The sequence below is a fragment of the Callorhinus ursinus genome, unplaced genomic scaffold, assembly GCF_003265705.2.
Source record: "Callorhinus ursinus isolate GAN/ISIS: 27379988/994484 unplaced genomic scaffold, GSC_fseal_2.0 scaffold6, whole genome shotgun sequence".
Taxonomy (NCBI): domain Eukaryota; kingdom Metazoa; phylum Chordata; class Mammalia; order Carnivora; family Otariidae; genus Callorhinus; species Callorhinus ursinus.
In genome coordinates this window covers 65,832,082-65,858,176 of record NW_027397068.1, presented here as the reverse complement: position 1 = coordinate 65,858,176, position 26,095 = coordinate 65,832,082, and the positions used below count along the sequence as shown (strand labels likewise).

Here is a 26,095-nt window from a genome sequence, read left to right as displayed (position 1 = left end):
TTTCACCATGTATAGAGTAATAATAAATTAAGATTTAATAATCTAACCCTTTAAAACTAAATCTCTATCCATGGATAGATTATGTAAAGTGTTTTTTTTTTAAGATTAACAAATTTCAGAATGAACAATAAAGAGAAAAGCCTTTTCTATAGCTAGATATCAAAAAGCAGATATAAACACGTTATTAAAAAAAAAAAAAAGCATCCCTTGCCAGAGCTGGGTAGGTAGATTTTATCATTCTTGCTATTGTTTTTAAATTGCAAAGGGAAAAAAGTTATTTTTTCTTTTTTTTTTTTGGTTGACTAATTTATTTATTTGTTCACAAAATGCTTTCTGAGTCTTATTACACACCAGTGTTCTTCTTTCTTTTCTTTTTTTTTTTTTTTGGTAATCTATTTTTTGTATTTAATTTTATTATGTTATGTTAGTCACCATACAATACATCATTAGTTTTTGCTGTAGTGATCCACGATTCATTGTTTTTGTATAACACCCAGTGCTCCATGCAGTACGTGCCCTCCTTAATACCCATCACCAAGCTGACCCATCCCCCCACCCCCCCTCCCCTCTAGAACCCTCAGTTTGTTTCTCAGAGTCCATAGTCTCTCATGGTTCGTCTCCCCCTCCAATTCCCCCCTCATTTTTCCCTTCCTTCTCCTAATGTCCTCCATGCTCTTCCTTATGTTCCACAAATAAGTGAAACCATATGATAATTGACTTTCTCTGCTTGACTTATTTCACTTAGCATCATCTCCTCTATCCCATCCATGTTGAAGTAAAAGTTGGGTATTCATCCTTTCTGATGGCTGAGTAATATTCCACTGTATATATGGACCACATCTTCTTTATCCATTCATCTGCTGAAGGGCATTTCAGCTCTTTCCACAGTTTGGCTATTGTGGACATTGCTGCTATGAACATTGGGGTGCATGTGGCCCTTCTTTTCACTACATCTGTGTCTTTGGGTTAAATACCCAGGAATTGCTAGGTCATAGGGTAGCTCTATTTTTAACTTTTTGAGGAACCTCCACACTGTTTTCCAAAGTGGCTGTACCAGCTTGCATTCCCACCAACAGTGTAAGAGGGTTTCCCTTTCTCCACAACCTCTCCAACATTTGTTGTTTCTTGCCTTGTCAATTTTTGCCATTGTAACTGGTGTAAGGTGGTATCTTAATGTGGTTTTGATTTGGATTTCCCTGATGGCTAATGATGATGAACTTTTTTCATGTGTCTGTTAGCCATTTGTCTGTCTTCTTTGGAGAAGTGTCTGTTCATGTCTTCTGCCCATTTTTTGACTTGATTATTTGTTTTTTGGGTGTCGAGTTTGAGAAGTTCTTTATAGATGGTGGATACCAGCCCTTTATCTGTAGTGTCATTTGCAAATATCTTCTCCCATTCCGTGGGTTGCCTCTTTGTTTTGTTGAGGGAACTCAAAACTCCCTCTCTGAGGAGTGAAAGATTTGGACCCAACATATAGCAGTCCAGCTTTTAAGACTTCCACCAAGACAGGTGTCTCTGAAATACATGAGAAATATAAGACTATAGCAAAGAAAGAAACTTCTTTATGGGCTCACAAGGATTCACTGTCTATCTTCCCAGGGTTCAGCACAGAAGAAGTAAACATCTCCCCATCTTTGTCTCAAAGAGGTCTATTTGCATAATTTGAGAGGTGCTACCTGTGGGTCAGGTTCTAATTTAGCATCGTCTAGAGACTGACTGTGGTCCTCCTCAGAGACTGGAGAAGCAGTACACCATTCTCCCTAAACTCTGCTCCAAAAATCACCTATCTCTCCCCAAAAGGAGCTTGTACACACACTTTTGTGGCTGCTGCCCAGGGAACTCATCCTTTGATCACCTGGTTCTATTGGCCAGTAGGGCTGGTATTTCCCAATTCCACAGGCTTGTAGCAAACAAACAGTTCCTAAGTGGCTACCAACCAGGGCTCAGCACAGAGGGAGCAAACAGAAACTCTCATCTCCCAATCATCTGTGTGTATATATATATATATATACACAAGATATATTTGTATCCTTTAAAAGCTGGTATCTGAGGATCCAGCTACCAATCAGCCTGAATCTAGGTGTTCAGTGAGATCCTCCCCTTTGGGATACTGACAACTTTCAACTATTCGGAACCACTAAGAACAAAGAAGTCTGCCTAGACAATCACAAAAGTTTGAGAGACAACCAAGAGCTCAGGCTGGGCTGAACAATAAAGTTTATCTCCTACATGAGACCATTCCATCAAGATTAGGAGAGGGGGCTATTTCATTTAATGCACAGGAACCAACACAGTCAAGGAAAATGAAGACACAGAGGAATATGTTCCGAACAAAAGAAATAAGATAAAATTCCAGAAACAGACTAATGAAATGAAGGTAAGTGCTATACCTAATAAAGAGTACAAAATAATCACAAAGATGCTCACCAAAATCAGAACAATACATGAACAAAGTGAGAATGTCAACAAAGAGATAAGAAATATAAGAAAATTCCATATAAAAATCACAGAACTGAAGAATATGATAACTGCCCTGAAAAATTTAATAGAGGCTTTTAATATCAGACTAGATCAAGCGGAAGAAAGGACCAACAAACTCAAAGACATGATAGAGGATTCATCCAATCAGAGGAGTTAAAGGGGGGGGTAATGAAAAAGAGTAAAGATAGCATAAAGGACGAACAGGACAACATCAAGAAAACCAGCATCCATATTATAGGGGTCCCAGGAGAAGAGAGAATGAAAGGGGTAGAAAGCTCATTCAAAGAAATAATGGTGGAAGACTTCTCTAACCTAGGGAAAGAAATAGACATCCAGATCCAGGAAGCCCCGAGAGTTGCAAAAAAGATGAACCCAAAGAAACCCACACCAAGACACATAAAAATTAAAGTGTCAAAAGTTAAAGACAAAAGAATCTTAAAAGCAGTAAAAGAAAAACAACTTGTTACACAGAAGGCTACCACCAGATAAGGCTATCAGCAGATAACACTATCAGCATCAGCATATTTTTCAGCAGAAACTTCACAGGTCAAAAGAGAGCAGCATAATATATTCAAAGTGCTGAAAGAAAAAAAACACCAACTAAGAATACTCTATCAAGCAAAGTTGCCCTTCAGAATTTTGAAGGAGAGTCAAGAGTTTACCAGACAAGCAAAAGCTGAAGAACTTCATCACCACTAGACCAGCCTTACAAGAAATGTTAAAGGTACTTTTTCAAGCTAAAATAAAAGGATGCTAATTAGTAATAGGAAAACATATGAAAGTATAAATCTCAATGGTAAGGTAAACATACAGTCAAATTCAGAATATTCTAATATTGTCATGGTGATGGATAAATCACCTATAAATCTAGTAGGAAGGTTAAAAGACAAAAGTAGTAAAAATAACTATAACTATAATAATTTGTAATGGATGCCCAAGGTAAAAAGATGCAAATTGTCACATGAAACATAAAACATGGGGGGGAGAGTAAAAAAATAGAGTTTTAAAATGTGTTCAAACTTAATTTGTCACAAATCACCAATATATGTTATAAATACAAGCTGTTACATGTAAGCCTAATGGTAGCTACAAAGCAAAATCTATAGTAGATAAACAAAAAATAAGAAAAGAATCCAAGCAAACCACTGCTAGAATCATCAAACCACAAGAGAAGAGAGCAAGAGAAGAAACAGAGAAACAACAAAACAAACAAAAACAATTAACAAAATGGCAACAAGTACACACCCTATCAATAATTACTTTAAATGTAAATGAACTGAATCCTCCAACTAAAAGACATAAAGTGCCTGAATGAATAAAAGAACAAGATCCAACTATATGCTGCCTCCAAGAGACTCACTTCAGGTTTAAGGACACAAAAAGACTGAAAGTGAAGGAATAGAAAAAGATACCCCATGCAAATATAAACCAAAAGAATGAAGGGGTAGTTATACAAAATAAAATTCAAGAATTTAAGCAAAGACTGTAATAAGATTTTAAAAATCGTTACATAATGATAAAGGGGTCAATCCAGCAAGAGGGTAAAGCATTTGTAAATACTTATGCACCCAAAAATGGAGAACCTAAATACCTAAAGCAAGCATTAACAGACCTAAAGAGAGGAATAGAGAGCAATTCAAGAATAATAGAAGGCTTCAATCTCCCATTTTCAACAATGGATAGATCATCCAGACAAAAAAAACAATAGAGAAACAAGCGTCTGCCTTCGGCTTGGGTCATGATCCCAATGTCCTGGGATCGAGCCCCGCATTGGGCTCCCTGCTCAGCAGGAAGCCTACTTCTCTCTCTCCCATTCCCCCTGCTTGTGTTCCTGCTCTCTCTATCTCTCTCTGTCAAATAAATAAATAAAATCTTAAAAAAAAAAGAAACATTGGTCTTAAACAACACACTAGACTTAATGTGAGAGATACCTCATGGTCATGGACTGGAAAAAAAATTACCATTAAGATGTCTATACTACCCAAAGCCATCTACAGATTCAGTGTACTCTCTATCAAAATTCCAATGAGATTTTTCACAGAAAGAGAAAAAAGTATCCTAAAATTCCTATGGAATCATGAAGACCCTGAATAGCCAAAGTAATCTTAAGAAAGAAGAGCAAAGCTGGAGGCATAAGCATCACACTCCCTGATTTTAAACTATGTTACAAAGCCATAGTAACCAAAAGAGTATGGTATTAGCATAAAAACAATGACATAGATCAATGGCACAGAACAGAAAATCCAGAAATAAACCCAAGCATATATGGTCAATTAATTTACAACAAAAGATCTAAGAATATACAATGAGGAAAAGATGGTCTCTTCAATAAAAAGTGATGGGAAACTGGACAGCCACATGCACAAGAATGAAATTGGACCCCTATCCTACACCATACACAAAAATCAATTCAAAATGGATTGACTTGAAAGTAAAACCTGCAACCATAAAACCAAAAAAACAAAAAAAGAGAAAGAGCTCCTTAAAATCAATCTTGGCAATGATTTTTTTGGATTAGACACCAAAAGCAAAAGCAACAGAAGCAAAAATAAGCAAGTGGAACTATATCAAATATGCTAAAAATAACTTTAGCACAGCCCAGTGAAAAGGCGACCTATTAAATGAGGATAAAATATCTGCAAAACATATACCTGATTAGGGGTTAATATCAAAAAATATATACAGAACTCATACATCTCAAAAGCAGTAAAAACAATCTGATTAAAAAATGGGCAGAGAGGGCCCCTGGGTGACTCAGTCCATTAAGCATCCAACTCTTGGTTTTGGCTCAGGTCATAATCTCAGGGTTGTGAGATGGAGCCCTGCATCAGGCTCTGCGCTGGGCATGGAGCCTGCTTAAGATTCTCTCTCCCTCTTCCTCTGCCCCTCCCCCCCCAACACGTGCATTCATGCTCTATCTTAAAAGAAAAAAAAATGGGCAGAGGACTGAATAGACATTTTTCCAAAAAGGACATACAAATTGGCCAACAGGTATATAAAAAGATGATCAACATCACTAATCATCAAGGAACGACAAATCAAAACCACAATGAGATATCACCTCACACCTGTTAGACTGGCTTTCATCAAAAAGACAACAGATAAGTGTTGATGAGAATGTGGAAAAAAAGAAATTCTTGTATACTGTTGATAGGACTATAACCTGGTGCAGCCACTGTGAAAAAAAGTATAGCGGTTCCTCAAAAAATTTAAAAAATAACCCCTCACCATATGACCCAGCAATCCCATATCTGGACATATATCCAAAGGAATTGAAAGCAGGATTTCAAAGAGATATGTGCACTCCCACATTCACTGCAATATGATACATAATAGTCAAGATAGGGAAACAACCCAGGTGTCCATCAACAGATAAATGAACAAGTAAGATCTGACAAACCTAGATCCAGATATAATGGAATATTATTCAGCCAGGAGAAAAAAAGAAATCCTGCTATTTGTAACAACATGGATAGACCTTAATGCCTTATGTTAAGTGAAATAAGCCAAAGAGAGAGAGAGAGAAAAATACTATACGATATCACTTAGATGTGGAATCTAAGGAGACAAAAATGTCAAACTCATAGAAACAGAGAGTAGAAAAGTGGTTGCCAGGGTTTGGCAGGTGGGACAGATAGGGAGAGTTTCGTAAGAACGTAAACTGTCAGATCAGATGAAAGAGGTCTGAGGATCTAATATAAATCATGATGACTATAACTGATAACACTATATCATATAATTAAAATTTGCTGGGAGTAGAACTTAAAAGTTCTCACCAAAAAAAAAAAAAAAGTGAGGTAATGGATATGTTAATTAACTAGATGGGAGGGGATCCTTTCACAAAGCCTACATATACCAAATTGCCACAACTTTAAATAGCTTGATTTTATTTGTCAATTATACCTCATTAAAACTGAAGTTTTTAAAAATGAAGTCAACTCACAATTTCTGTTCTATTGATAGTATCTAAAGATTAACCAAGGGGCACCTGGGTGGCTCAGTCAGTTAAGCATCTGACTCTTCATTATGGCTCAGGTCATGATCTCAGGGTCATGAGATCAAAACTGCCTGAGATTCTCTCTCTCCTTTCCCTCTGCCCCTCCCACCATTCACATGTAAATAAATAAATAAATAAATAAATAAATAAATAAATAAATAAAATCTTTTAAAAAATAAAAACTAAAGATTAACCAAATGTTCCATGCAGGTTTTTGAATCATGTAGTTAATTCCAAGTACTTCTAGAACTGGCTTTCTTGCTACTCTTACCAGTGATATCTTGTATTCGCTCTATATTAACCTCAAACTATCACCATATAAATGCAATATTGCCTATATTAGATTTTCGGTATGGGCTATTTTTTTTTATGACAGATGGTATTTGGATATAGAAAAGCTTTCCAAAATGTGATTTTGTCAGTTTTCTATAAAGCTTGACAATCATCTTCAAAGTTTTTCCTGAAGACTTTTTTCTTCCTTCATTTTTCATCTTTTCAAAATCAATGACTATTTTTATGCTGCTTGGTCAGACAAGTAGGCTTTTGATTTACAACAGCTGTATTTTAATAGTGTACACACACATTTTCATTTCTGCCTTTATAATTCTTTTTTATCCATCAAGTTATAAGACACTGTTTTGTCCAAGGGTTTTGGAATCATTTCGGTCTTTTAATCTAATATAATCAAGTGGTTTTGCTATACATCTCATTATCATAAATTTTGTTTAGTTCTGGGTTTAACAATGGGATAGCTAAGCATGGACATATTTTCTTTCCCTTGATATCTGTCTCCATTTCATTCCCAAATTTAGAAGATTATTGCCATGAATACTTCATTCACTGCTAATATACTTGAACGTCATTCCAGTTATTTCACACATCCTTCAAGTTTTTATAATTATAAAAATGTCATGATGGAAATCTACAGATAAGTATGAAAATATATACTTGTGTACAACAGTGCTTTGGAATTAATACTGACAAGACTTCAAGAGGGAAAATATATGCTTATAGGACAATAAAACTTAACAGCAACCAAGAGTTGGCTCTCAGGTATATGGCTATTATTTGTTTTGTTTTGTTTTGTTTTTTCTCTTCTCCCAAAGTATTTTTTAAAAAGGCAGTAACAAATATAAAGACAAAGCTTATAACCATGTTACATTTAAATTCCAACATCTGCTTACATGCATCTGCTTCACATGAGAATGCTAAGCTAGGCAGGTGCTCAATAAAACCCTTAATTTCAAAGATGGCCAACACTTTTTACTTGCCAGTTGGATTGACCCTAAAAATCTAAATATGCCTGTCAGTCCTCATGTCTCCATTTAATGCAATCTCCACCACTTACATGGATGCCCTCTATCAAGTTGGGATCAAACACAGTTGGCTCCTTATTCAAAGGACCACAAGTTCATGTTAATAGATGCAAATACATGAAATAGTCTGTAAGGCCAGATATTTGTTCACTTGGTCTATAATCAGTGAACTTTGAAATGCAAGTACAAAACTCTACATTTCTTTAGTTTAATAAAAAAAACCCATGCTTCATAGGTAATAATTAATTTCATCTATTAAAAGAAACCACACAAAACGATCTCTTTCTAAAACCATTACTCATTTGTTCTATAAGCCCAGAAAAAAGATGTAACTTCCTCTTGCCTCGGTTCATCTACGTTAGCTCCTGACTGGATATGTTGGGGCACAGAGGAGGTCATTTTCTAGTCTTGTTTCCATAATTATTAGAGTTCTTCTCCCTGAACAAGAGCAACAGTCAAGTTTTAAAGGAACACCAGCTCTGAGAGAACCAACTGAAGGACCAAGTGTCACTTCAGCCAGTGATTCTTTCTACAAGCTCCTCTCAGGGATGAGAACCTAATTTATGGTTCCTTTGTATTATCTTTCTCCTAAAATATTAAGAGTTAACAGCTGAGTAAATAACCGGCATTCAGTAAAGACACCTGTTATTATCTCTTTAGTCCATAAAGATCTTAAAAGAAAATATCTTAAGATAAAATTCTCTATTAATAATTGAGGTGCTTCAAACAAAAGTTCTCAGTATTACAAATCTGTAGTGCATGGGTCATTCTGTGTTAAAAACTTCTGATAGTATGAACACATAATAGTACATGCACTTATTATGTTGTGACCATCCCAGATTCTTTGGTTAAAAATAAATCATGTCAAAAACAAACAAACAAACAAAAATAAATAAATATCAGGTGAAAGAATTTCATCTTCTAGATTTTGATTTTAAAACATTATTTCCTAATTTCCAGGAGAATGATAGTATGTTGATAGTAAAAATGAACAAACTCAGAAGTAACCTTGAAACCAATTCGATAGCAAGCTGTTGTTTCTCCCTACTTCTCCCATGCCAGCACAACCAGGTCATGAGTAGTTATTGACTCTCAAAATAAATGTTGAGCTTAGTGTTCTTACCTGGCACCCGCTTTGCCCAGTTGATCATGTGAACCAGCTCCCTGTCAGCAAGGTTGGTCAGCAAGCCCATCATCGAAGCCTCACTGAAGGGTCTGGAAGGATCGTAGTCGGAATAGATTATGGGGGGCTCAGCCTCCAGCAAGGCACTGACCATCTGATCGGCTGTCAGGGACAAGGCTGGGCTGTTCTTCTTAGTATGCTTAATCAAGAGCGGGCTTGGCCAAAGGCTGGAAGCCCTCATATCTCCGGAGGACCCCACTTCATTCCTGCCCTCCCCATCATCTCTCTGGCGCTTGTGTTTCAACATTCTCCCCCCTCTTCGGTCTTTCCGTATCCCTGAGAACACACACACAAAAAAAAAAAAAAAAAAAAAAATACCCAGTTTTATTTCTTTTTCTCATGTAAACTTTCCTACTAAAACCAACTTCAATGCTAATAGCCTTTATTTTATTTACATAAATATTTTGAGGCACAGGTGTGCTAGTAAGTGTTTATTAACCAGCTGCCTAAGAGGAAAAAAGGGCTTTGATGTGTAGCATTCACTGATTTCCACCGAGTAAATACTCCACTGTGGTAAATTTCAAGCTACTTGTCTGATATCAAGTGGTTTACAAAACTCCTGGAGAGTTAACAGTGGACTTTTGTGAGCCAGTACAAGCCGATTCTGACAAACTGCTTGTGTGTGTGTGTGTGTGTGTGTGTGCGCTCGCGCGTGCGCGCACGTCACAGATGCTATAAAAGGAACAGAATTATAATAATTACTTATTCTTGAAATATGGCTTAGCATCAAAGACTGTTTCTGCTATGAATATTCTTTTAACAGTAAGTTTAAAAGGCAATGAAAGAAGCACTTCCTACCGTCCTAATTGTCCAAGTAGGCCTCTTAACGGAAGACACTGAAGGGGAATGACTTATCCGAAATGTATCTGACAACCTCTGGATCCCGCAGGTGCTCAGCGAGTCTTTGTGGCTAAGCTGTATCTTATCACCTTACTTAGTACTTGACCTAAGACAGTCAAGTTGTTTACTTGGTTCTAAGATTTTCACAAATGTATTTCTGTTTCCCTAATATAAAAGCTTTAAAGCAGTTGAAAATAATTGCCCCCCAAAGGCTTACCCAACTGTGGTTCTCACTAACTAAATTATAGAGAGAAGGGGAATCCAATCTCTTTTGCAGTGATTCTTTGAGGTTTTAGCTCAGCATCGTAACCTGGAAAAGGCCATGCTCCGGTGCTGAAATATATCAGCAGAAACAAATATCTTAAAAAGACAAAAATTAACAGAAGCTTCCATATTTTCAAAAATATTCATCTCAGGGTGTCCGGGTGACTCAGTCAGTTAAGCGTCTGCCTTTGGCTCAGGTCATGATCCCGGGATCCTGGGATCGAGTCCTGCAAGGTAGGGCTCCCTGCTCAGCAGGGAGTCTGCTTCTCCTTCTCCCTCTGCCTCTCCCCCACTGCTTGTGCACTCTCTCTCTCTCTCAAATAAATAAAATCTTTAAAAAAAATAAAAAATTAAAAAATTAAGATTTATATGAAAAAATAATCATTTTGGTAAAAAGCTAACACTATTATTTTTAATATTAAAGACATGAGAATACACTTTGTAATATATTACCTGTTTTCTCACTCCATAACAAATGAATAACTAACGTCAGAACTTTGTTCTATTCTGTTCTGATTTGTCAAAGAATCTGGACAAATGTGTGGTGGAATTTTTTATGTGTAACTTTTATTCTTATAGGTCTAGATTAAATATATTAGACAATGCCTTCAAAATATAACGAAGTCACAGACCCTTCCTATTTATTCAGTATTAAAATAAGCATTTCTCAGAACTCTTGGAATAAGTAATAATAGTAAAGATTATTATCACTAATACACACTCAGCACTCACCATATACTGTAAGCACTTTATATACACTTACATAAAAGCACTTTACAAGTAATTTAGTCCTCACAATAATCTTTAAAGTAAATACTGGGAAACAGCTCTGTAGGAAGGTCCAAGACCATTCTCTATTAAGTATGATTCCAGATCCTGGCTCTAAAATGAAGATGTTTTTCCAGTTAACATTTTTAAAATTTAATCAATTATCAAGAAAGTAGACGAATCTAAAAATATCCAGAAATAAAATAAGTTGGATGAGAACAGATGTATCTGACCTGCCATTGTCCTTAGGCACTTCAACTAGTTCATTGCCAGGCACGCTAATGAGATAAGAGCATCTGAATTAAGAAAGATGATACTTTCTACTCTCAGCTCATTAGTGCAGACCTGGAGTTATCACACCCATTGCTGGATGCTGCCTATATAAGCAAAATAAACTTTTTAAAATTAGAGTAACTAGGAGAGTGGGGAGATGTGAAATCAAGTCACATGGAGATCAACTGAGGAACTAAGAGGGGTTATCATAGAGAAAAGAAGACTTGGAGGAAACATGAGTGTCACCCTCAACTGGGCTATCCTGTAAAGATGGTGTTATGGTCTGAATGTTTGTGTCCCCAAAAATTCATATGTTGAAATCTAATCCCAAAGTGATGGTACTTGGAGGTGGAGCCCTTGGTAGGTAATTAGGTCATGAGAGTACAGCCCTCATGAATGGGATTAGTGCCTTCCTAAGAGGCCAGAGAGCTAGTAGGAGCTTGCTCTCTCTACCATGAGAGAATACAAGAAGACAGCTCTCTCAAGCCAGGAAGCAGACCTTATTCAGACAGCAGATCTGCTGGCACCATGATCTTGGACTCCTCAATCTCCAGAACTGTGAAAAATAAACATTTGTTGTTTAAGCCACGCAATCTATTGTATTTCAGTTATAGCAGCCCAAACTAAGTGAGAGATGGGTTCAACTTGCTCTTTATGAGCCCAAATGGTAACACAGAAGAAATATGTGGAAACTATGAGTAGAGTTCAATATGAGGAAGCAGTTTGCAATAGTCAAAGCTGACAATAAAGATAGAATCTGCTGCCATGGGAAATGATACTTGGATCATTGGAGATTCCCAATAATAAGCTACACAAAGACTTTATGGGGATGTTACTGGAGGGATTATCCAGTGAGCATTTGCACTAGGTGACCTTCAATATACTTTCTCAAAACTGTATGACTCTAAGGTCTTCCATTTGTGATGTAAGACCACTAGTCTTAGAGTGAAAAATCGGGGGGGGCGGGGAGGAATCAAAAGCAAAAACTTCCTTTAGGGTCACATTCCTTAGGAAATTTTGAGGTCAGAATTTTGAAAAGATGAACTGTGATTAAAGTTTACCTACTTTGGGTGGGGACTGGGATAAAAAATTACATTGTTCTTCAGTGTTAATGTATTATTCAAATATTCTTTATTTCCCTACTCTACAACTTTAGAAAAAGATTGGTAATGTGAACAGATCTTATAGGAAATCTGTAGCAGCAATGAAAATCTTTTAATATCCAATCTACATGGAAAGATAAAAGCAAGGGATTTGACTAAAGAAAAAATGTAAAAATTATATTGTTTTTCCTAAGATGAAATCAGGAGTTACCTGATCACAACAACACATAAGCATTTTACTTCCTAAAAATAAGGACTATGCTTTCTATTATAAATGTAATTTATTTTTTAAAGATTTCAAAAGTAAAGACAATGGAATAGAAGGTTAACACAACAAAACAAAACACAGTATTACCACCCACTTTAAAAGGCCCTGGCAGTCATAGTACAGACGAAATGATTTCCAAAAAAGGATTTTAGATTCAACACAGGTACTAATAGCAGCAGTTATCAAATTTATCAAAGTATTTGTTCATTTGGTAAAAATGTATTCACTACTTATAATGTATATTCACAGATGATACAGTGTAAACAAAGATAGATCATGTTACCCTCCATTAAGTTTTCAGGTTGGAGGGAGAAAGACATCAGTCAAGAATCATTCAGTACTCACTGGATGGATGAATGAATGAATGAATGAATGAACAAACAGATTGCCCAAAATACAATGGAAGGGAGGAGGTGAGTCAAGGAGGAGGAGACAAAGAAAGCTTCTCCAAGAGAAGTTACATTTAAGCCAAATTGCAAAATTTCCTTTCTGGGAGAAATTTAGAAGTAGTCTACTCAGAATGAGTTGAGTCTCACAAATATATGATCTAGGTTGTTGAACATAAGACAAAAATGGGCACAGGTTTAGCATGTAGAATAATGAGACACAATTGGAAAGATCAAGGTGAGAGTTGAATATTTATAAAATCATCAAATATTCCAGTAGGTAAAGGTGGATTCAATTAGCATTAGCAAATATTTTCTCTAATTTACCCCTAAATGTACTATATTTTTCAAATGCCAAAGTCCCCACAAAATGTACAAACAGGGGACGCCTAGGTGGTTCAGTAGGTTGAGTGTCTGCCTTTGGCTCAGGTCATGATCCCGGGGGCCTGGGATCCAACCCAGTGTCCCGGTCTCTGCTCAGTGAGAAGCCTGCCTCTCCCTCTCCCTCTGATCCTCCCTGCCCTCCCCCCTTCTCTCTCTCTTTCAAATAAATAAAATCTTTTAAAAATGAAACAGAACAAAAATAGAAAATCATACATTTTATTTGTCCAACTGCATGTAGTAGGATCCTAGGACACAGCTCAATGAGGAAAAAATCCTTTTCCACTTGTAAGTAGTAATTGTCACATTACCAGTGATATATCAGTGTCATTTACCAGTAACAATATTGCACAAAAATACTACAAATATTTTATAGTAGTTAAAAAAAAATAAAATTGGAATTGAGTGGAAGAAAGTAAAAAAAACTGACCCAATTTCTACTTCTATTTTAACCTAGGTTAAACGAGAATCACACATCAAAACCAATGATTACAGGCTGTGTTGCTATGGAACATACAGCCAGTTCTTAATTACACAGAGTGATGGGGCATAGGAATGGCATGCATAATTGAAATCCAAAAGTAAAATTAAAAACCTTATGCTCCCCACCAAGACATTTTCCAGAATTATTTGTAGAGCAGCAACTTAGATTGATATGTATTGTATTTAAGCTCATTCCCCTTTGTCTAACTTATGTTAACTATCAGTAAAAAAAACAAAAGACCAAAAATGAGTTCACAAAGCAAAGGGGGAAAAAAAGGCAATTAGCTTAGATCATGCAAATATTAAACAGGCAGCCTCTTGACAGGTGAGACACTTATTTGCAGCAAATAGCATTTTAGCTTGTAATATCATATAAACAAGATGTAGTGTCATTCAGTACACAAAAATGTCCTTTTCCAGAGTGGCTGAATAAAATATTCAGCAGCACAATACAAATGTCCTGCAATGGATATACCAGAGTATACACATTATTAGCTCTCAGGTTGTGTCACTGATTAGGCAACACTTGCATCAAAGCAAACTTCTTTACACTCCCTTCTTAAAATGTTAAGCTTACAATAATTCAAGGATTACCCACTGGTTTCCTATGAGGGATTGAGAAAATAAATTACCTCTCCTCCAGCAAGCCCACCATTAAATGTGAAATGCCACCAGTTTGAATTTTATCCCCTTGGGTTAAGCCTTCTCTAATATCCTTGTCACACTGTTGTAAGGATTTAGAAAGGCTGAGTATAGAACTTCCACTTAGCAGCACGCAAAGTCCATTTGAGTGATTCTAATCCACTAGGAAGTGTTAATTTAAGAGAATTTATTGAAGTAAGTAACACCGGCAACTGGTATGGGAATAAAAGGGAGAGAGAAGGTGCACAGAGCTCTCTCTAGGTTACAGCAAGCAGAGGGAATCTCTTCCAAGGCTGCCTGGGATCTGAAAGATATTCTGTAAGGCAGCTCAGGGCTGAGTTCTGGCAAGGAGAAAGGGTCTAAAGACCTATCAATTGCTTCAAAAATTATGTCCTGGCCTTAAAATAAAAACATCTGTCCTAATGTATCACATGAGGTAGTTTGAAAGATTACTTCTAATTAACCTCAGAGTTTGTTTAATCATTCTCTTTTTTTTTTCATTCTTTAAATTCTTTGGCTTGGCTGTTGTATCTCAGGAAAAATTAATGTGTTATCTGAATATTCATTAATTAAAAGAATTCATTAGATTATTTGCTTATAATTCATTCTCCTTTTTAAACTTTCTTTTTCTGACATGATCTTTTTTCTTAATACCCTGTGCCTCTACAAAAATCAAGTATAACTTTAGTAATTTTTCCAGTTCCCTAAGACTAATGTATTATTAAATATTTCAAACATTTGCATAATCACTTTTCTTTTGTTTCTCAATAATTTCACATTATTCATGAGATACTAAAAAGCCAAAGAAATACACTAAAAGCGTTTTAATTCAATATGCTGAAGAAAACAGAAGCACTAATTAAGAATTAAATAAAGTTAAGAGCTAAAAAAAACCTGCTCCAGAGAAACTCCCCTCCATCAATTCTAATGTTTTATTTTCAAATACTAGAAATTAACCCTATAAGGTAGGAGCTGTTATAGTCCCCCATCTAACAGAAGAAATAAGTTTAGAATAACTAGCATGCCCTAGCTCCTCCCAAGAGCAGCTCAGAGATTTGAGCCTAAGTGAATTATGTAACCATAAACTATAATTAATATTGTGTTGACCCCTAAGTGTACCAGGTCAAGGGACTATGAATTATCCAGTTTTTTCAGAGCAACTTAATGCTCTACCCCTTCCTTCTTTCACATCCAACAAATCACCACAACCTAGTATTCCTTCATGTATTTCTTCTTCCTTGAGCCTCTTTCTGTCTTTACTGCCATCCTGGTTCATGCCCCTATCCCTTCTTGCCTAAATCAATGCAGTAGCTCCTAATGCGTTTCCTTGCCTACCTTCAATCTCCCTTCCAATCCAATTCCCTGGCAGCTGGTTCATCTTCATTACACACCCATTTCACCCTGTTTTGTCTGTCTTAGTCTCTCAAAGATTTCCTTACCTTACAGCAGACATTCTTTAACTATGCTCTGAAAACTCAGCAGTTCTGAGGAAGTATCAGAGGTGGTGTAGTCGGGGCTACTGGTCACCCCATTTTTCCCCTTTGTCTAAAGCATCTATGTTTGAGTGTGAGTGTGTGTGTGTGTGTGTGTGTGTGTGTGTGTGTGTGTTGTATTGGGATTAGGGAAAACACATTTCTAAGGGGGTTTACTGATTTTATTTTACATACTGATTTTATTTTACATTCACTGACCCACTGAGTAAAATCACACATTACATTAAGACTCATGAGTTTCCACAAATAATCCCAAGGTACTTTTCAAGGCTATCTTTACAATTTCCCTCCACAACTTTTATTTTTATGAAACAGGATTGGACCTGTACCACTTTTTATATAATACTTTCCAACTATCTTTGCTGTTCCTACCCCTCTTATACTGGCCTCCAAAACCCAAGTAAAACTTCATTTCACCCATAGTCAATCTTGGATGCACCCCAGTCTAGTGGCTCTACTTCCTCCATTCTTGTACCTTTTCTTTCCTGTGCCATTCATTGAACAATGATCATATGCTACCTTCTATGTTTAGTTACACCTGAGTTCCCCCTCCCTGAGCTATGGCCTGGAACTCTCTCCAGCCAGGAAGCTGGAGCAGTGTAGACTCACTTCATTTAATTTCTCTTTTTCAAGAGACAATGCCCCACACTGCCTGATATCGAAGGTTATCAGGTAACTGTTATTGAAACAGTTGTGTCAAATATTTTTATCCAGTTTTTTAAAGATGTTTCTGGTGGGAGGCAATATGGTTAAAACTGAAAATACACAAATCTGCTACTGTAGCTAGAAAGAAACTTCATCATCTCCCTGTCAATAACTGATAGTTTAAGTAGACAGAAAATCAATATAGATAAAGTTGACCTCAACAACACTATCAATCAACTTAATCTAGCTAATAGTTATAGAATACTCTATCAAACAACAGATGAATACACATTATTCTCAAGTTCCAAGATAGAGCACATTCTGGGCCATAAAAACACCCTTAACAAATATTAAAAAGAAAAATAATACAAACCATTAAATAAACTAAAAAGTACTGAAGTAAACTAGGAATCAATAATAGAAAGATACCTGGAACATTCCCAAATATTTGCATATTAAACAACATACTTCTAAAGAACATATGGCTCAAGGAAGAAGTCTCAATAGAAATTTTTAAGAATTTTTAACTAAATGAAAATGAAAATAAAACTTATCACCGTATGTGGCATGTAGGAAAAGCAATACTCATAGCATTAAAGAAGAAAACTTAAAGCACTACATTCACACATTAGATAAGAAATGTATATCAATAACCCAAGCTTCCACCTTAGGAAACTAGAGAAAGAAGATCAAGCCTAAAGCAAGCAGAAGAGAAATAATAAAAATCAGAGCAGAAATTAATTAAAATGAAAGTGGGAGCACAACAAAGAAAATCATGAGACAAAAACTGGTTCTTTGAAAAGATCAACAAAATTGATAAACTTCTAACCAGGATAATGAAGATAAAAGAAAGAAGACATAAATTACCAGCATCACAAATGAAAGAAAAGTCACCATTAGTGGCCCCAAGGACATTAAAAGGTTATTAAAGAAATATCATGAGCAACTCTATGCCCACAAATCTGATAATTTAAATGAAATATACTAGTTCCTTGAAAGACACAAACTATCAAAACTTATAACAGGAGATACGAATAACTTGAATATCTCTAATCAATAAAATAAATTGAATTGATAATTAATCATCTTCCCAAAAATTCACCAGACACAGGTGGTTTAATGAGTTGTTTCTAAAATAACCATTTACGAATGAAACCATGTCAATTCTCTATGGTCTCTTTCAGAAAACAAAAGCAGAGAAAGCACTTTCTAATTTATTCCATGAGTCCGGCAGTACTCTGATACCAAAATCAGATAAAGACATTACAAGAAAGAAAAACTATATTGGTCAATATCTCCCCTGAGCATTGGCACAAAAATCCTCAACAAACATCATGAAGTCAAATCCAGAATGCATAAAAGGAATTACACACCATGACCAACTGGGATTTTTTCCAGTTGTAAGGGCAAGTTCAACAATTGAAAAGAAATCACTATTAATCCACCACTACAATAGAGAAAACAGGAGAAGTCATATGATCATATTAATTGACACACAAAAAGCATTTGACAAAACTTAATAACCATTCATGACTTAAAAAAAAACTCTCAGTAAAGTAGCAATAGGTAATAACTTCAATTTATTAAAAGACATCTGTCAACAAAACAAAACAAAACACAAAAAATCTAAAGCTAACATCTCCTTAATGATTAAAAGCTGGATGCTTTCCCCCTAAAATCAGGAACAAGGCAAGAATGTCCTCTGTCACTCCTTATTCAACATCACACTGAAAATCCTATTGTAATGAAACAAGAAAAATAAATTAAATGTATACAGATTGTAAAGGAAGAAAAAAACGGTCTACATTCACAGATGACATGATTACATATGCAGAAAATTCCAATGAATTGACAAAAAACAAAAACAAAAAAACAAAACAAAACAAAACCACCCCCCTTCTCCCAGAACTAAGAAGTGATTACACCAAGGTTAAACGATACAAGGTCAATATACAAGAGTCAACTGCTTTCCTTTACATCAACAATGAACAACTGGAACTTGAAATTTTAAAAATAATACCACCTACAATAGTATATGAAATGAAACACTAAGGTATAAACTATGTACAAACTATACACAGGATCTCTATGTAGAAAACTAAAACACTGATGGAAAAATAAAAGACGATCTAAAAAACTGAAATGGTCATGAATCAGAAGTTCAATATTGTTTATGTTCATAGTGTTCAGTACTATCAAATGTCAGTTCTTCCCAACTTGAACTATAGATTCAGTGCAATTCCAATCAAAATCCCAGCAACCTATTTTGCAGAAATCGACAAACTGATTCTAATGTTTAAATGAAAAGGCAAAAGACCCAGAACGGTGTTTAATACTAAAAGAGAACTGAAATACTTTAGAAATTGGGGGACTTTCACTATTTGATTTCAAAACTTACTATAAAAGCTACAGTAATAAAGACCGTGTGGTATTGGTGAAAGAATACACTAGTAGCCCGGCGGACCAGAAGAATGAGTCCAGAAATAGAACCACACAAATATAGTCAACTTATCTTTGACAAAGGAGAGAAGGAAATTAAATGGAGAAAAGATAGTCTTTTCAACAAATTTTGTTGGAACAATTAGGTAGCCACATGTAAAAGAGTCTAAACACAAACTTTACACCTTACACAAAAATTAATTCAAAGTGGATCACTGACCTAAATGATAATGAGAAACTAAAACCTTTTGAAGAAAACAGAAAAAATTCTAATGATCTTGAGTTTGGTGGTTTTTAAACACAATACCAATAACACAACCTATTAAAAAAGGAAATTAGTAAGTTGGACTTGCATTAAAATTAAAATTTTTAAAAAAAAATTCTACTCTGAAAAAAAAATGCTGTTAAAAGAATAAAAAAGATAAGCCACAGACTGGGAAAAATATTTGCAAAATACACAGTGGATAAAAGACTTGTAATGAAAATATACAAAGAACTCTTAAAACCCAATAAAAAGAAAACAACAACAACAAAAAAGCTTTTAACGGGCAAAAGAACTAAAAAGGCACCTCATATATAGAGAGAGATAGATATAACTGGTAAAGAAAAAAACATGAAAAGATGCTCAATATCACTTGTTATTCAGAATTTGCAAATTAAAACAACAATAAAGTATCAATATAGACCTATTAAAGTGGTTAAAATCCAAAACACTAACAAATACCAAGTGCTGACAAGAATGTGGAGCAGCAGAAACTCTCATTCATTCCCAGTGAGAATGCAAAATGGTACAGCACACCTACTTTGGAAGACAGGTTGGCAGTTTCTTATGAAGCTAAACACAGTCTTACCACATGGTCCAACAACTGTGCTCCTAGGTATTCACCCAATGATTTCAAAACTAACGCCCACACAAAAATCTGCATTCAAATGTTTATATCAGCTCCATTCATAATTTCCACAAACTGGAAACAACCATGATGTCTTTCATAAATGAAGGAATAAACAAAACAGTGGTACATCCATACAGCTGACTACTATTCAGGGATAAAAAGAAATAAGCTATCAAGCCATGAAAAGATACAGATGAAATGTAAATGCATGTTGCTAACTAGCCAGTCTAAAAAAAGTTACATACTATATGATTCCATTTATAGGGCATTCTAGAAAAGACAAAACTACAGAGATGCTAAACAGATCAGAGGTCACCGGGGGTTCAAGGCAAGAGGGAGAGGTCAAATGGATGAAGCACAGGATATTTTATAAGGTAGAGAAACTTCTATGTTACAGTAATAGAAACTCTTTTACAGTAATATGTTACTGTAATGATGAATACAAGACATTAAGTATTTTCCAAACCCATAAAACTTTACAGGACAAAGAATAAACTTAACATATGCACATTTTATTTTTTTTTAAGATTTTATTTATTTGTCAGAGAGAGAGGGAAAAAGAGACAGAGAATTAAGCACAAGCAGGGGAGCGACAGGCAGAGGGAGAAGCAAGCTCCCCGCATAGCAAGGAGCCCGATGCGGGACTTGATCCCAAGACCCCTGGATCATGACCTGAGCCGAAGGCAGCCATTTAACCAACTGAGCCACACGGGCATCCCTACATATGCACGTTTTAAAAATCCATTTAGAAAAATCTGAGGATTCCAGGGTGCAATGAAGAATGTTACAAAAGAGGGGCGCCTGGGTGGCTCAGTTGGTTAAGCGACTGCCTTGGGCTCAGGTCATGATCCTGGAGTCCCAGGATCGAGTCCCACATCGGGCTCCCTGCTCAGCGGAGAGTCTGCTTCTCCCTCTGACCCTCTTCCCTCTTGTGCTCTCTATCTCTCATTCTCTCTCTGTCAAATAAATAAATAAAATCTTAAGAAAAAAGAATGTTACAAAAGAATCCAAATGTATGAACCAATTTTACTGAAGGAGGTAGAGAAATAAGGTATTAACTTAAGTAATTTGGAAACGAGTGGAGTCAGTTAAGACTAAAGGCAAAAGGAACTGGACACAAACACTGTTCAGGTGATAAATTGTTAACAACTGTGAAACCACTATATAGGTATAATGGAATTAAATGATTAAGTAGATGAATAGCAGATGGTGGGAGCATGAATCACACTATTGGAGTACAAAGTGACAGGTATGTAAAAGGAGGCTAGAATGATCCATGTTACTACTATAATGGTTACATTTGGAGACCCAGTATATATTCACGTTTACCTTACCAAAGATACAGATAGTTATATATAAAAAAAATGGGAGCCTGGGTGGCTCAGGCAGTTAAGCATCTGACTCATGATTTCGGCTCAGGTCATCATCTCAGGGTCATGGGATCTAGCCCCACGTCGGGCTCTGTGCTCAGTGCCCAGTCTGCTTGACATTCTCTCCCCCTGCCCCTCCCCCCTCCACTCCATGCGCACACATGCATGCACACTCTTTCTCTCAAATAAGTAAATAAAACTTTAAAATATATTATAGATTTGTGTATACAGATGGACTAATACACACACATATATCTCCTTGCACAGTCAGCTTAGAGGGCCTAGAGGTAACAATATCCCAGTAACAGCAAGTATGTCTATGGCCCAGATCTTGGTTTCCAATAAGAGAATCATCACCCCATAAAGAAATGGCTGATTCTAGGACAGAGGCAAGAAATACAAGATGAGTCTGAACCATCTTGTACTGACAGAAAGAAAGTGCTCCAGAACAAAAATCCTGCAATGGTCGGTGTACATCAAAGGGATACAGGAGCCAACTGAAAGAGCTCCCAACGTCAAAGCTGGAGCAAAGTGGACAGAAAAATAAATACAACAGTGTGAGATTATGCCCCCAGACATAAATATCCATGAGTCTATACTGATGACTAAATACATAAATTAATGGAAAAGAATAGGCAATTCCAAATAATTTAGGCAGATACTCCACCCCTAGGAAGGGGAGCATAACTCCCTACTCCTAAAGTACAAGCTGCACATAGTAACTTCCTTCCTTCCAAAAAGGACTGAATGGAAAAGGAAAAGAGTAACTTTACAGTTCACAAATCTCACAAATACTGCCTCAAGCCAGGTGATCAGTGTTAACATCAACAGCAATAACTCATATTGATAGTACATACCCTTGATATGATGTGATGACAATGGCAGTTTATCTCTGTGGCCTCCCTCCTAAAAACAGATTCACCCCAGTCTAACCATGAGAAAACATAAAACAAATCCAAATTGAGGGACATTTAACAAAATATCTGACCAGAGATCCTCAAAACAAATAATGTAAGACGTTAACAATAAAGGAAACTATGTATGGGTATACAAGAACTCTCTGTACTGTCTTTGCATTAATATTGGAAACCTAAAACCAATCTAAAATAAAAAATTTACTTTTAAAAATCAAAGGCAAAATAGTGAGCAAGAAGTGCCTTTACCTAATATAAAAATTAATTTTATTCTGTCCCTTCATTGTTTGGAATAATAAGTCACTGCCTTTCATGCTGTTATGTTGAAGGAGAACTTCTGAATCATCCCACCTGAGAATCTGAGTCAAAATATGATTCTATAATCTTCTAAGATTGAATCATGAAAAAATATTAGCAAATTGAATTCAACAATACATTAAAATGATTATACACCATGATCAAGTGGGATTTATTCCAAGGATTCAAGGATGGCTTAATATTCACAAATCCATCAATGTGATACACCATATTAGCAAAATGAAGAATAAAAATCATATGATCATCTCAATAGATGCAGAAAAAGCATTTAACAAAATTCAACATCCAATTATGGTCAAAACTCTCAACAAAGTGAGTATAGAGAGAAAATACTTCAACATAATAAAGGCCATACATGACAAACCCACAGCTAACATACTCAATGTTGAAAAGCTGAAATCTTTTCCTCTAAAATCAGGAATAAGATAAGGGTGCCACTACTGCCATTTGTATTCACATAGTAGGGCAAGAAAAATAATTAAAAGGCATTAAAATTGGTAAGAAAGAAGTAAAACTGTCACTATTTGCAGATGACTTGATACCATATATAGAAAACCCTAAAGACTCCACTAAAAAACTGTTAGAACAATAAATGAATACAGTAAAGGTATAGAATACAAAATTAATATATAGAAATCTGTTATATTTCTATATACTAATAATGAAATATCAGAAAGAAATTAAGAAAACACTCCCATTTACAACTGAATCAATTCCTAGGAATAAATTTAACCAAGGAAGTGAAAGACCTGTACAGTGAAAACCACAAGACACTGATAAAAGAAACTGAAGAAGACACCAAAAAGTGGAAAATACTCCATGCTCATGAACTGGAAGAATTAATTATTGTTAAAATATCCATACTACCCAAGGCAATCTATACATTCAATGCAATCCCTATCAAAATCCCAATGGCATTTTTCATAGAACTAGAACAAATAGGGATGCCTGGGTGGCTCAGTCAGTTAAGCATCTGCCTTTGGCTCAGGTCATGATCCCAGGGTCCTGGGATCGAGTTCTGCATTGGGCTCCTTGCTCAGCAGGGAGTCTGCTTCTCCCTCTGCCTGCAGCTCCCCCTGCTTGTGCTCTCTCTCTCTCTCTCTCTGACAAATAAATAAAATCTTAAAAAAAAAAAAACTAGAACAAATAATTCTAAAATTTGTATGGAACCACAAAAGACCCTTAATAGCCAAAACAATCTTGAGAAAAACAAAGCTGGAGATATCACACTCCTGATTTCAAACTATACTCCAAAGCTATAATAAGCAAACAGTGTAGTATTAACATAAAAACAGACATACAGATCAATGTAACAAAATAGAGGGTTTAGAAATAAACCCACACTTATATGGTCAATTCTTTTATGACAAAGAAACCAAGAATATACAATGGGAAAAGGACAGTCTCAGCAATATATGATACGTGGAAAACTGGACAGCCACGTGCAAAAGAAGGAAACTAGACCATGTCTTACAGTATATACAAAAATTAACTCAAAATTGATTAATGGCTTGAATGTAATACTTGAAAGTGTAAAATTCCTAGAAGAAAACATAGGCAGTAAGCTCCCTGACATTGGTCTTAGCAAAGTTATTTTTTATCTGACTTCAAAGGCAAGGGGGGAAAAAAATAAATAAAAGGAACCACATCAAACTAAAAAGCCTCTGCACTGCAAAGGAAGCCATCAACAAAACGAAAAGTCCAGCTACTGAATGGGAGAAAATATTTGCAAATTGTATATCCAATGAGGGGTTAATATCCAAAATATATTAAGAATTCACACAACTTAGGGGTGCCTGGGTGGTTCAGTCATTAAGCGTCTGCCTTCGGCTCAGGTCATGGTCCCAAGGTCCTGGGATCGAGCTCCGCATCGGGCTCCCTGCTCCACGGGAAGCCTGCTTCTCCCTCTCCCTCTGCCCCTGTTCATGTTCCCTCTCTAGCTGTCTCTCTCTCTGTCAAATAAATAAATAAAATCTTTAAAAAAAAAAGAATTCATGCAACTTAACAATAAAACATAACCAGATTTAAAAATGGACAGAAAATCTGAATAGACAGGTTTACAAAGAAGACATACAGATGGCCAACAGGCACATGGAAAGATGTTCAATGTCCCTAATTATCAGGGAAATATAAATCAAAACCTAAATGAGAGATCACCTCATACCTGTTAGAATGACTATTATCATTCTATGATATGGGGGCGCTTAGGTGGCTCAGTCAGTTAAGCATCTGACTCTTGATTTTGACTCAGGTCATGATCTCAGGGATATGAGATCCAGTCTTGGGTCAGGCTCCATGCATGGAGCCTGCTTAAGATTCTCTCGCTACCTCTCCCTCCCCCACCCCTTTCTCCCTCTCAAAAAAAAAAAAGACAAGAAAAAACAAGTGTTAGAAAGGATGTGGAGAAAAGGGAACACTTGTGCACTGTTGGTATGAATGTAAATCGATACAGCCACTGTGGAAAACAGGATGGAGATACCTCAAAAAATTAAAAATAGAACTACTGTATGATCCAGCTATTTCATTTCTGGGTGTTTATCCAAAGAATAAGAAAATGCTAATTCAAAAAGATATATGCGGCGGAGCAAGATGGCGGAGGAGTAGGAGACCTAGATTTCGTCTGGTCTCAGGAATTCAGCTGAATAGGGATCAAACCATTCTGAACACCTACGAACTCAACAGGAGATCAAAGAGGAGAGTAGCTACAACTCTCTGAACAGAGAAGCGACCACTTACTGGAAGGTAGAACGTGCGGAGAAGTGAATTCGAGGCGATATTCAGGAGGATAGACGGCGGTGGAGGGGCCTCCGTGGGCCGCTTCTGGCAAGTGCTAGAGCCGCGGAGCACAAAATCGGACTTTTTAGAAGTCGACTCCGCTGAGGGACGTCGCTCCAGTGGCTAAGCGGGGGGGAGGAACCCTCGCGGGACAGTGTGGTCTAAGGACCCTTGGGGTCACAGAAAGACCGAGGGTGCCTGAGTGCGGCAGAGCTCCCAGGTATCGGAGCAGGGAAGCCGGCTGCAGAGACGGAGCCGAGGCGCCGGCTCTCAGCTCGGGGTTGCCATAAACTGTGATCCGCGGCCCAGTCGGGCCACTGCTCCTGCAGCAGGGACCCAACAAGCGGCAGATCCGGGGAGACTCCCCTTCCTCCCCCGGGAGGAGCGGCGCGGGAATGCACTGCAGGGATCTGCTGGGTTTGGAGACTCCACACGGGGTCGGGTGCCAGAGATAGAAACGCTCAGTCACAGGCCGGGTGAGCACGGAGTGCGGCCGGAGACCGGGGAGACGGGAGTGATTGACTGCTTTTCTCGGGGGGCGAACTGAGGAGCGGGGCCCCGAGTTCTCAGCTCCTCCGGGTGGAGATTGGGAGGCCACTATTTTTGCCCTGGTCCTCCAAAGCTGTACGGAGAGCTTGCAGGGAACAAAAGCTCCTGAGATCAAACCCGAGCAGCTTGCTTAGCCCGGACCGACAAGGGTGGGGCAATTCAGCCTCCGGCAAAGACATTTGGAAACCACAGCAACAGGCCCCTCCCCCAGAAGATCAGCACGAACAGCCAGCAAGTCAAGACCAAGTTTACCGATCAAGGAGAACGGGAGAACTCCAGCGCTAGGGGAATACTGCACATAGAATTCATGGCTT

At 36.9% G+C, this 26,095-nt stretch overlaps 1 protein-coding gene and 1 long non-coding RNA gene across 7 annotated transcripts in view; one reads left to right on the top strand and one right to left on the bottom strand.

Annotated features, from left to right (window-relative positions):
- ESR1 (estrogen receptor 1) overlaps positions 1-26,095 on the bottom strand; it is a 393,382-nt gene that overhangs the window by 142,225 nt on the left and 225,062 nt on the right. For all 6 annotated transcript variants that reach the window (XM_073894109.1, XM_073894110.1, XM_025866343.2 and 3 more), the window contains one exon: positions 8,918-9,253. In XM_073894109.1, the coding sequence (XP_073750210.1) occupies positions 8,918-9,253 (336 nt within the window). The remainder of the gene's footprint in view (positions 1-8,917; positions 9,254-26,095) is intronic.
- Positions 1-26,095, top strand: part of LOC141373006 (uncharacterized) — a 53,587-nt gene that overhangs the window by 6,188 nt on the left and 21,304 nt on the right. The window lies entirely within an intron of this gene.